The sequence below is a fragment of the Thermobia domestica genome, chromosome 9 (assembly GCF_964235325.1).
Source record: "Thermobia domestica chromosome 9, izTheDome1.hap1.1, whole genome shotgun sequence".
Classification (NCBI taxonomy): domain Eukaryota; kingdom Metazoa; phylum Arthropoda; class Insecta; order Zygentoma; family Lepismatidae; genus Thermobia; species Thermobia domestica.
Window position 1 is genome coordinate 58,947,487 of NC_137462.1, and position 13,478 is coordinate 58,960,964.

The 13,478-nt window shown below is 33.1% G+C and overlaps 1 protein-coding gene across 2 annotated transcripts in view; it reads right to left on the minus strand.

Moving 5' to 3' along the window:
• Nucleotides 1–13,478, minus strand: part of LOC145694001 (histone-lysine N-methyltransferase set-17-like) — an 83,713-nt gene that overhangs the window by 48,844 nt on the left and 21,391 nt on the right. For both annotated transcript variants that reach the window (XM_081770146.1, XM_081770147.1), the window contains 2 exons: nt 12,340–12,406; nt 477–542 (listed from right to left, as the gene is read on the minus strand). In XM_081770146.1, coding sequence (XP_081626272.1) covers nt 477–521 — 45 coding nt within the window. In that variant the 5' untranslated portion in view covers nt 522–542; nt 12,340–12,406. The remainder of the gene's footprint in view (nt 1–476; nt 543–12,339; nt 12,407–13,478) is intronic.

The window sequence follows — 13,478 nt, forward strand, 5'->3', positions numbered from 1 at the left end:
AAAGCCAGCAATCTTTCTTCTGTCACCCAGTACGTTCTGTATAACACAGATAACCCAGACGAATAACGAAGCTATTTCTATTTTTCTATCACCTACTTACTACGGTGTGCCACAGATAACATATGAATAACGCTGATTGGACAGTTACACGTACAGGCTTCAGTTAATTCATAGAGATTTTGCATAGATGGCGTTAGTGTAAATTTAAATCAAAAATTGCGATTATGCACTGAAAAAAAATATTTATTCTGCAAGTTGATTGTTCCAGCGTTTTAGAAAGCACATTTTAAAATCTAAAATTGCAATTTCGGGAAATAATACTCTTTGAAAACTGTAGTTTGTTTTCAGAATAAGTAACGAAATTCTATCAAATATTTGAAAATTGTGATATTTGTTATTATTTGATTTAATGTTATGTGATTATTATTTAATACTGGCTTTTCTTTTTTTTAAAAAAAATGGCTTATTCAACTTACTGTAGATCTTGTACTAACTGTCTCCCGTCTTCTTAATCCAACCATGGTATCTGGCTTTGTAAAGACCTAGAAAATGTAGAACATAAAAGGTAAGAAATATAACACACCCAAGGCGGAAAGGATGGTATGTTATTTACGTGATTCTATTAATACTTCCGTCCAAAACAATACATTTTTATCGTTATTAATACTACGAATATGTCTTAAAGATATAAGAGAATATTACAGAATGTCTCACATAAAACTGGTGTTTAGACCTATACGGAACGATTCACACATTAAAAGAATACAGGTAAAATATCATGACCTCATCTAGCACAATATACTAATATGAAGTTGTTACATGCAGTGCTGTAAGTGCCAACCCACAAACACTCAAGACGTCGTCGTGAGTATATGAACAAGTTTTCGGTAACATGTCCCAATTATTGAGAAGAAATATTTGTTACTGCAATGTAATATTCTCTTTCAGTTGGTCGATGGATCTATGGCCGAAAAAGACTCATCCGTAAGAATAATAAACTACACGTCGTAAATGTTTTCAGGAAAAATGAGCTATGCCATATTGTAATGCTATTAATGAAATGTGAACTAAATCGCCTGAGTCGTTTCCGAGAAAATAGTTTGAAAAACAACTCATTCCCAAGGGTGAATACTCCGTTGTGATTATTTTTGTAAGGAATGTTTTAACAATATTATAGTTATTAAAGAAAATAGGAAGAAAATCGCCTCAGTCATTTTTGAGAAAATTGTCTGAAAAAAAAAAACTTACACCCAAGCATAAGCTATCCCTCGTAGATTTTTTTCAGTACAAATGAATTATACTATGTTGTCAGGTTGTTAATAAAATACTTATTCGTGAAATATTAACAAAATCACTTTAAGTCATTTGTGAGAAAATCGTCTAAGAAAAACCTCACCCCCAAGAATAAGGTACCCCTCCTCGATTTTCCCAGAGAAATGACCTGTACCAGATAATAGGATTGTTTTTGTAAAATTAATTTATTAAATATAAACAAAATCGGTAGAGTCGTTTTTCAGAGAATTGATTTTTTATTTTCATCATTAAGTAAACTACTCTTATTTTAAGGGTAGGAAGATAATTCAAATAAAAATCTTGGAAGATCACTTAAAAAATACCTTAAGTTATAATTTCGTGGAGATACGTTCAATAGTATGACCTCTAGATGAGTGTACATCAGGATGAAGGGGCTAACAGACAGAGAGACATAGAAAAATCATGTTTTTGGTAATATGAAATATGAAAAGTGTAAATTCGATAAAATCGCCAATTCGATTTTTTTTTTCACGGCCACCATGTTTTCTTCTTTCCTTTCTTCGCTCGAATGTAAAAACAAATAGTAGAACAGAACCTAAAGAAATGCACTTGAATATTGAACTATCAGTTAAAGTCTCTTTAATAAAAATAATTAATTTGGTTATTGATTATATCTTACCTTCAAACTAATCACAAATCAGGAACCTTCAAAGCGTTCGTAAAACACAAGGAAGTTCACAAGTCTATACGAATATTATAAAGCGTAATACCCATGCAGATGATCTTAAAGTAACTAAAAGAATTATGTTTAGCAACGCTTGAACGCAGTAGCTTTCTCAGTATTCTTAAAATAATAATAATAATAATAATAATAATAATAATAATATAATAATAATAATAATGATAATAATAATGATAATAATAATAATAATAATAATAATAATAATAATAATAATAATAATAATAATAATAATAATAATAAACTTTATTTTACGTGCTGAGAACAGCTAAAATACAGCAAACATACAGCACTTTGTCTTATTCTACATTATTTTAGCAATGAATATATAGTACTAGTGATAAAATTATTATTACATCTATATCATAAATTATTAATAATAAAAACATTGACAGTGTAGTGTACGTCAATTATTAAAACAAAGAAGTGTCAAAAATTAAAAGTAAAAAAAATAAAAATAAAAACTACTAAGTTATATTTAAAATTATAAAATAAAGTCATATTTTAAGATATGCATTCATTATAGCTTTCTAAAATCCTACAGATTAAAATATGTTTTCTATTATGCGGTTGCAATAAAATTTTTGCCCTTGTACCATATGTTGGAACTTTAAAATCAACATTTTTAAAAATATAGTCTGAGGTATATTGGTTGTTAAGTAACTTTCCTACAAATACAGATTCAATCAATTTTCTCCTGTCAGCCAGTCGTTTCAAGTTAAAATACGTTATCCGATATTCATACGTGCTAGAATAATAGTCAAGTCCTAACTTAAAACAGAGTATTCTAATAAAACACTTTTGCACCATCTCGAGTTTGTTTACGAGAGTTTTTGTTAGGCTGTTGCAAGTCACTGATGCATATTCTAGTTTCGACCTTACCAGTAATTTATATAAGTGTACATATGTATTTGATTGACAGAAAGCAGGCCATTGATTAAACAGGCAACCGATTATTTTTCTTGCTTCATTACATACATTTTGTATATGATCACCAAAGCGTAGTGACCTGTCAAATGTTACACCTAAATCCTTTATTCTGTCAACTTTCTGTATTACAGTACCTTGTATTTCGTATTGACTTACATAGTATTGCGATTTGTTACTGTAGGTCATGCACTTAGTTTTAAGACAATTGATACTCATACAGTTATCCTTGCACCACATAATGATTCTATTTAAGTCATCTTGTAGCCTATCGTTGTCCTCAATATTATTTACTACACTAAAAAGCTTAATGTCATCAGCATAAAGTAAAACATTTGAATGATTTAAGACTGTTGGTAAGTCATTAATAAAAATAGAGAAAAGTAATGGGTCCAGAGGAGAACCTTGAGGAACACCGTTACTAATACTGGCTGAATCTGACATGACATTTCCAATTTTAATTTGGTATGTTCTACCAGTCAAATAGCTTTCAAAAAATTTTAGGTACAAGGGTGTTACACCTGTATTTGACAGTTTTTTTTTTTTTAACAGCAATCTATGGTCAACTGAATCAAAAGCTTTACTCATGTCAATGTATAGGACATCAGTTTGTGATCTACTTTTCATTGCATAGTAGATAAAATCCGTTATTTCACAGAGATTGGTTACAACTGATTTCCCTTTATAAAAGCCATGCTGTGATTTTTGCAATATATTTTTTACATTAAAAAACAAGTGTTTGTGAATGATGGTTTCAAAAATTTTAGAAAATATGTTCAATAAGGTTATCGGCCTGTAGTTGTTCGGATTTAACTTGTCATTATTCTTGTAAGCCGGTACCACATGTACATGTTTTCATTTAGATGGGAATGGCCCTGTTCTTAATGAGGTATTGTATATTTTTGACAAGACTGGAGCTATTTCTTTCGAACATGCTTTAAGGATATAATTTGGAAAGCTCCCAGGTCCTGAAGATGCTAATGGCCGAAGCTTACCTATTACTTCAGTAACATCATTTTCACATATTACTGGAATCGTTATATTATTGCTGTTCAGATTACTAACTACAGCACAATCTAGGATATTAACTTTTAAATTAAAATTATTGTAAAATACATCTTTAAAAACTTCAGCAATTTGCTTTGTCCCTGTAATGGTGGTACCATTGAACAAAATTCTATTTGGTACACTTTTGTCTTGGGACTTTTTAAAGTTATTCCAAAAATACACTTTGTTGGTACAAATACTATTCTCCATCTGCTCAAAATAACATTTTTTTAAGTTTATTGTACATTCTTTTAACATTTTTTCTTAAAACCGAAAATTTTTCATAAATGACTAAATTACCAGTTTTCTTAAATTTTACAAAATATTTTGTTTTTTTTATTAATTAATGCTTTTAACTCTTTAGTAATCCAAGGAGCTTTGTATTTCTTCTTTTGTACAATATGCTTTCTCGGTACATTTGCTTTCAATATATTTTCCAAACAATCTTGCAATAATACCGTACTGTTATTTACATTTCCTGAAAACCTATCTACTTTCATCTCATTTTTAATGTCCTCGTATAATTGATAAAAGTCTGCTCTTACATAGTCATATAACTCACCTTGAGCTTGAGCTGTATCTGCATTTAAGAAATTTAACTTTTCGTCAACCTGCCATTCGAATACGAAAGGTGGGTGAAACCTATCTACCTTGACTAATGGACTCACATCAAACCATATTGAGCATTCAGCAATATCAGTTAGAACAAGATCCAATATATTATACGGCAACTGAGAGTCGTATGGTTGATTATACTGCTTTAAGCTAAATATAGACGCTAACTCTAACATCTTCTCAGCTTTTGTTTTTAAATAAGAATGCTTAGTTTTTACGATTCCATTATGCCAATCAATACCTGCAGAATTGAAATCCCCAAGAAGCAACATTTTCAAACTTTTTTCAATTAATAACTTATTCAGCCAATCACAATAATTTACAAATTCTTTGGGTGGCAAATTAGGTGGAAGATAATGCAAACCTATTAATATTGGGGGATTATTGGGTATATATAACTTTATAATAATCACTTTATAATTATCACTTTATATTGGATATATATAACTTTATTATAATATTATATAATAATAATAATAATAATAAAATAAGAAACACAAAAGCTAAAACTGCAAAAAATATGCAAATTTGTACACAGAAAAAGTTAATTATCTTACAGAACAAAATGTCCTAATAAAAACTGAAGTAACCGATGCTCAAGAGAGCAATATTGTCTTTATTTCAGTATTACTTTCGTTTAAATGCATGCAATAGTATGACAGCTAACTTTCGATTTTCCCAGCAGTTTTCGTGGATAATCGGATATACGCGTAAGGAGCGCGAAACAGGTAGGTTTGCTTGCTTGATTGGTTGAAGTTTAGTGTTCTGACATCGAGACTATATTAGACGTGATCCTACAGTTCAAGGTGGATTCCGAACTATCGTAATGCGTTAAAATTTCATGGCTCTCTAATTGGGAATCAAACTCGGAGCCGTGTACACGAAAGGCGCACGCTTTTTTTTAACTTTTCCCAACACAGATACTTTTGGCACCATTGATCTTCTAATTAAACTAATTCAATTTTCTACTTAATTGAATATGACAAATACAAGAACACGGAAATTTCGAGAACAGTTAAAACAGCATTGCTCATCAGAGATTCTCGAACCTTCGATGGATATAGCCTCAGGATTGTCAGCTTACTCCCTAAAACCGCTCTACAATGTCATGAAGTTCACTTTCACTAGACTAGCGGAGAGAACACCCGAATTCTAACATTGATCGAATTAACAACTTAAAGGGCATGGGTGGATAAGTATAGTGAAATGGCCCCAGATGAATCTTGAGACGACAAGTGGGTGGTATATAGGTATCCCCAAGATACAATAATTCCTCACGTTTCAAACCTCAACTCTCATTGGTTCATGAGAAATGACGCAAAATCGAAAAACTGGGATTAATTTATTTCTCAAGAATGACTCGATCGATTTTCTTCAAACTTGGATGTATGTATAGGTGAAAAAATTAACGGCTCTCCCTGACCATTTCCCCGTCAAAAAATTCGATTCAATATTTTGACCCTCTTTTGACCGATGATGGTTTGCGAGCACAATTGTGAAAAAATATTTTAGATGTCACTTTAACCCTACAATCACATATATTTTTTCCAAAATTGTATCACAGGTACGCCATGGTCAAAATTAGCCAAAACCAACCATACCACACCTAAAAGGGGGAAATTGCAAACGAACAGCTATTGATGTAGCTTTAGCATGTTTTCTACGTAAATGAATGAGAAATCACATCTGAAGTGCCAAATTCACTTCGGCCACATTTGATGGTCTGTGGCGCCCCCATCTCTAATTTGGGATATGGTAAAACTGTTGATATTTAACAATTTATTTGGGAATGAACACCCTTATCAGTTTAAAACAAACACGAAACAATGAATCTTTGTGATTGTATGAATTTGTTGCGAAGAAAGGAATACCGACAGCCAGAAGTGTCTGTTGCAATTTCTCTTGGGGGGCAAGAGCCCCAATCTACATAAGAATTGTACTTTTATATTAGTAAATTAGTGGTCAGTGGAATAAAATATAGATCCTGAAAACTTATATTGAGGACAAAGGTTATGAAGTTCCTATGCCTACATTTAAAGGCAAAAAAATCATAATTGTCAACTGGAGAAGCAAATGATACAGGTTTGTTACAAGAATTCGTTGAGAAGTTGAAGCTACACATGGAATGCTGAAAGAAAAGTATCGTCTGTTGGATGAAATATTTGACAATGAAATGATAGCTAGTATTGACTACTATTATAGAATTGCTAGTTTTCTACTCAATAAATTCTCCATACGTGTGACACCAGATGAAAACCACTCCGCAATCACCGCAAACATAAAATCTGCGAAAACTTCAGGAAACGAAAACACCTTTGCAGACTTTATTGAACACAAGAAATTGCGAAAAGAGAAATTCTGTTTAGATCTAGTTCTTTACAGGATCTTGAGGATTTTCCTCGAATGACCGAAAAATATTTGAAATCAGTGTCGGATCTAGCCCGGGGCCGGGGGAGCCTAGGCCCTCCCAGTTTTTCGAGTGAGAAAAATAATTGAACCTATTATTTATATATTTTTTTGAAAGTTTATGGTAAACTAATGATATATCTTCATAGTCAGGGTTATGGCCGTCACCGTTGAAAGAATTGTTTTGTGGATCCTTCCAATATAAACAGGCAATATGTTATTTTGCTGAAATGTTGGTTGAAAGAGGTAATATTAATGTGCAGCATGTTAAAGACAACGACAACATATTGAAAATGACAGTGCATTCAAGGCATACAAATGCTTAATCTAAAACCAAGTAGAAAAAAATACAGAAGGTTACGAAAGTGTCATTAGGTATTGTTGCGACTATGCACAAGGCGCCGATTTCTCTGACAATTTGGGGGGGGAGGCATTCAGATGCAGAAAGCATATATGATGATTTTAAGACAAATTGCATTCAAATTATACCTAATATTGCAAATTTACAAATAAAATGAGAGGGCCCACATGAGCTTTGGGGAGCCCGGGCCCCCTGGGTTCCCCAGGGTCGACGCCCTTGACTATGCAAATGGATCGCGTACAGTTGGCTCTTGCTCCCATGTTGCAGCCATTATTTATTACCTTAGTTATGGAAGATATTTCTCAAGGGTCCCAAAACCAGCACAAATCTTGAGCAAAATATTCGATTATGACATTTGTGAAGTCATAAATGAAAACAGTGACAAGGACTGAAGTACGTACTACAATGCTCCTTTCATCCTTACTTCTTTCACACATTGAAATACTTGTACTTCTTACATATAACTTACTTTTCGTTTGCATTATATTTTCTTCTTTTTCTTGGATGAAAATACATTTTATTCAAATGTTTCAGCTTTCCACTACTCTATACCCATCCCCGTCTCAGTCAGGATTTATGGGAGACACTACAACCAAGGTTGCTTACATAATGATGTTATTGATAGTTATTCTCTTTTCAGCTGAGGTTATTTCACTTTGATTGGACACTGTAGGTATAGATAACATTGATTTTGTTTATGAACATTCACACTGAAACTTTAGGCATCCTCAAATGGGATACATACGGGGATCTAGTGGCAATCTTAACCTCATATTCATGTTCAGGCTGATTGATTCATATGAAATAAACACCGACATCAACAGAACATCAAATGGGGCCTCAGTGGGTTTGGTGCTTTTCAAGTGTGATTTCTCATTCATTCACGTAGCAAATATGCTAAAGTAACATCAATAGCTGTTCGTTTTGCAACTGTCCCCTTTTAGGTGTGGTGTGGTTGGTTTTGGGTAATTTTGACCGTGGCGTATATTTTGGAAAAGAAAATATACATGTGATTGTAGTATTAAAGCGACATCTAAAATTATTTTATTCATAATTGTGCTCCCAGACCATTATAGGTCAAAATGGGGCTCAAAATGTTGAATCGAATTTTTAGAGAGGGGAAAGTGGTCGGGGGAGCTATTAATTTTTCAGACAAAGCCCTTGTATACCCTTATACATACATCCAAGTTTGAACAAAATCGATCGAGCCATTCTTGAGAAGTAAATTAATCCCACTATTTCGATTCTGGGTCAACGCTGCTATTCATCATGAAGTGAATTGCCACTTCTACAGCAGATGCTGGAAGTGCCCCCCGTTTTGATTCAAACACAGGCATGAATAGCAGTGTTGCCGGGTGCATGTAAGTAAAAGATTTATCACGATAATTTCAAAGTTTCTTTTTCATTGTTTACAGGAATTGTATAATACAGACAGATTCTTAACACACCTTTTGATGCACTGAAACATCAGCAATGTTGCCAATTCATAGTGTTAATTTATGAAAACAACGATTTCCCTAGTTATCCCTTTCAGAGGCCTCAGCCGTTTGATTATAGCAGCGTTCTGTGATTCGGTTTTTGCGAAGTGAAGGTGTGAAACCGATTGACATTTAGGCGAATGAAGGTTCAGTATGGAGATGGTGTTACGTCTGCGGCCGATGCTCCACGCCCCGGCCAGGCTCGGCGCGTAGTGACTCCAGAGACCATTGCAAAAATTGAAGCCACAGACGTAACACCATTTGCAAATTTCCGGCACCATTCATAGATTTGTGGCTGTGACAAACACGCATCTCCATACTGAACCTTCATTCGCCTAAAAATGTCAATCGGTTTCACACCTTCACTTCGCAAAAACCGAATCACAGAACGCTGCTCCTCGCTGGTGCATGTGGCTAGTGGGGCTGCCATTTTGGAACTGTTGTTGCGCCAGTGTTTGTGCATCTGCCGGCTGCTGCCACCAAAGAGACATCCGGCATACTATCGTAAACAAACATGCCAACTTACAGCTCACTGGCGCCATATACGGATTTTTATTTCTACTTTTGTGGTTTTCATTTGACTTACCCTCGTATATATATAAAGCAGTTGTTTTGTTGAAGCAAATAAACTTTTCTTTCTTTGAATCACTAGTGAAACCAAAATTGATTATTTATTAAAATAACTTTAATTCTTATGTGATACAGAGCTTGTGAACTTGCTGCAGACTGAGTTCTCTTCCTTTCAAATTTGAATCTGGTAGGGAGATTTGTATTCATAACAAACCTGGATGAAATAACGTAATAAGTTGACCTTATGCAGTGTTACGGTTTACCCAAAAGATGAACAATTCAATACAACGACGGCACGGGGCACTCTGCAGAAAACTTAACAAACTAACTACATCTTTTTAATTTGTACGTTAAATTTTTAATGTTTTTGCAAGTTTAGTTTTAGTAAGTTATTACACTGAAATTAAAAATATGTCCGGAAATAAAACTGTATGAAGATGAACCTATGTTGCATAATTTAACTCGTGATTTCATAAAAGATGTTCCAGATGACAGTTAATTATTTTAACCCATCTCTTGTATATCCCATTTCTTTTCCAAGTTGCCTTTGTTAAGATTCAGATTAAGATCTTTTGTCCGTATAACAAAACAATTCATATACTATACGGAGCTAGCTTGTTTACCAGCGGGGGCTGAGGTAAAGGGGGAAAAATTCCAACATGCTTTCTGCCTGACTCTTGCGACACTCCCTTACCTTCCTTCTATATGTCAGCGTTGCCAGAGGTAGAAAATTGTCACGTGAATGTCATTCTGAAGAGTTCGTGTGATTTGGTTATTTATTGAGTGCTGTTGTGGTTGCGGTTTTATTGCTTATTAGTCATTTGACAATGGCTCCACAGCGTAAGAGAGGGCAAACTATACACAGCGAAGCTAGGGAAGTAATAAGGAAGGTCATAGTGTAGTGCGACGAAGAAGCGAGGGAGAAAAAACTGAAGCATTTATTATCAAATCCTAACTATTCTCAAATCTATTATCAAATCCTATTCTTTGAACATTATCTATGACTTGAATTTATTTTTTAATTGTATTGAGTATGTGTCTTCATTATTTTGAGTTACATTTTAGTGCCTATTTTATAAATTTTAAGTGCCTATTTGCCTACCTATTTTCCAGGCTTTTAATGCTTAAACATCTGGTCTCTAGTGATAATGATTAATTGAACGTAAACATAAAACATACCGGTATATTCTTTATTGCACTTGTAAACTGTTACGTGTTAATAGGAATGTATATAATTTATTTATTTCAAGTGTTATATATAAGCTCTGTGATTAGGTTGTAAATAGATATATTATACAAAGACAATGCTATTTTTAGAGCCAACAAAATATCTTCGAGAGAGCGGAATATTCTTAGATATAATTATTAGTAATAAGAATTAAAATTATTATTATTATTATTATTATTATTATTATTATTATTATTATTATTATTATTATTATTATTATTATTATTATTATTAATTATTATTAATTATTTGTAAGAATTAACGCTCTAAACGAGCTTAGAAGCTTCTAAATGTAGAACCTACACTTTTTCTTGCATAAAGTGGGATTTGAACCATTCCATTCAGCTGTCCCCAGCGGAATAGACCCCTTTATGTTGGAATCGGAGACTAAAATGCTAGACCACTCCGCCACGCGGGTGGCTGTAAAATATAGAAGTGAATAATATGCAAAATGTACCCAAATACGGTAACTGCTTATGCAAATTTGTAAATGACGAGTTAAAAAAAAAATCTTTCGATAGCGATTGCATGATTTGCATAAACTCTTTGAATTAAGTGAGTATTAGGTGATTTTTTTACAACGAACTGGCAACCCTGCCCAGGACCGTCGAGTGACCGTTTCGTGGTGACGTGGGTGGGGTACCTGTCAATCAACTCTGAATTCCTCAGCCTCGCATTAAAGCTAGCTCCCTATATTACCTTATTCTCAATGAACGAATCCGTTCTGTGTAGTACTTTAATATCATTGATCTTGTGTTTGAACGCATTAATATGTCTTGATAGGCCTCAAAGTGTATGCTTATATATATATATATATTTCCAGTTTCCACTGATACAAAGAAATTGCATACCGTTACTGGTTGAGTTTTCAGTTTCTCAACGCTATTCTCAGACCTGATACCAATGGATTTTCTACATCTTGGGATTGCTTGTTTGATTCCTTTATACGAAAAAATCTTACATTAATAAAAATCTGGTATTTATAAAATGTACTAATCTAAAGTTGATAAACATTTCCAGTACTCATAATAAACCTGATGATGATGAGCTTAATTCTTAGCAAATTCTTCTACAAAAATAAAAGTTATGGTGACTCGTAATGATGGTAGATGCTTCTTCTTAGTCGTGTGAGCCTTATAGTGAAGGAGAGACAAAGTAAGGTTAGATTATGTTATATATATATATATATATATATATATATATATATATGATCTCCCCTCAGTGCCCCCTGAACCTGAACAACCAAACCAAAACTCTTCCTCAAATATTTGCCCAATTTTGTGACCTCCCAATGAGACGCCCGGGGCACAAGTCTCGTTTGTCCCCCTTGTTATGTCACTGCATATTGGTTAACAAAAGGGGAGAAATATAAATAATATAAAATGAAATAGACATAAATATTGTTTAATAAATATAGCTACGTGAAAATAATAATATATAGAAGTATGTTCCTAATACAAAAGAAAGACGTTATACTACTGTATATACGTAAGTATATTGAACAAGACATTAATATCAAACAATGGAATGAATACTCATTAGTCTTACATTCTGTTATTCACACTTCGCGCTACGAAACAGTTCATGAATATCAAGTTATTAGAATGATACACATTGTAGGAATCTATATCTAGCTTGAACAAATTACGCTTCCTTTACCTAAATTAAACTACCTAAAAATTAAGCTAAATACTTACTTTTCTACTGTACTTACCTGTAGTATGGACACCTACAGAATATCTAGCCTGAATACTCGCTTCTTGAACCAAGAGCAACTGCACCTGAAAGAAAAAAGTAATTGAAATTTGGGTTAAATTCTTAAAATTCAGAAGTTCTTAAAGCGGAAGTAGTGTAATCAAATAATACTGTATTTAATTTACCTAAATAACTGCAATAATACTGGTTTTCTTACTGCCAAACAATATGTTTTGGATTTATCTCAAGTCATAGATTAGTAGTACCCATTTCCACAAATTCTGTTTTTACCGCTTTACTGCTTTGATGTCAAAATGAATTATTGTTTCAGTTTCATGATGGCAACTACGTTCACAACCAATTTGGAAAGCATTATATTTTGTACTTATATTTCTGAAGATCCTCTTCAGGTGACGATTTCAAGTTTATTGTCATAAATTTCGGGATCCCACTTTGTCTTTCCTCAGGATTTACGACACTATTAACTTAACATTTTGAATACTTAAAATTTCTTTTACGAAAGCAATCATCTACACCATACAGGGAGGTGTGTCCAAAGAAGATAGACGATTGAGGCGACTTAAAATTCAAATTCAATAGTATCATGTAAATAATAATTGACCGATTTTAAACACTCATAGTACAAAAGTAGACTTTCGGCCTGGGAAAGTTCAGAGGCGTATACATTCGTGTAAACACGGAAGTCCATAGTTTTATCACACAAAAGAAAGGAGAATAAATTCATGTGCACTTCTTGGTGGACACAACACAGTAGTAAGATGAGTTTGTTTATTACTCCAGTACTAAGAGCTACTATAAGTGACATGACATGTTTGTTCCTATTTTTCTGGAAATAATGAGCTTATTTGCGTGCTATACCGTCCTTAGGTAATCAGCATGTTGAACTTAGAATATTTAAATCACAGTACAAAGGTTAAATTAAAAAAGTTATTTATGATATGTATTGCTTTTGTAGAAATTTTGTACATCAATGTACGTATAATTAAACCAACAGAAATTCAAGTGAAGTACTTGAACATTTTTAATTTCCAAGAATAACGGAGGTTAAACACACTATACACCATTCTAAGATCCAAATTCACAAATTCAAAACTTGGGTATTTTTTGATCACTATCATTTCCATAATAATGAACAGT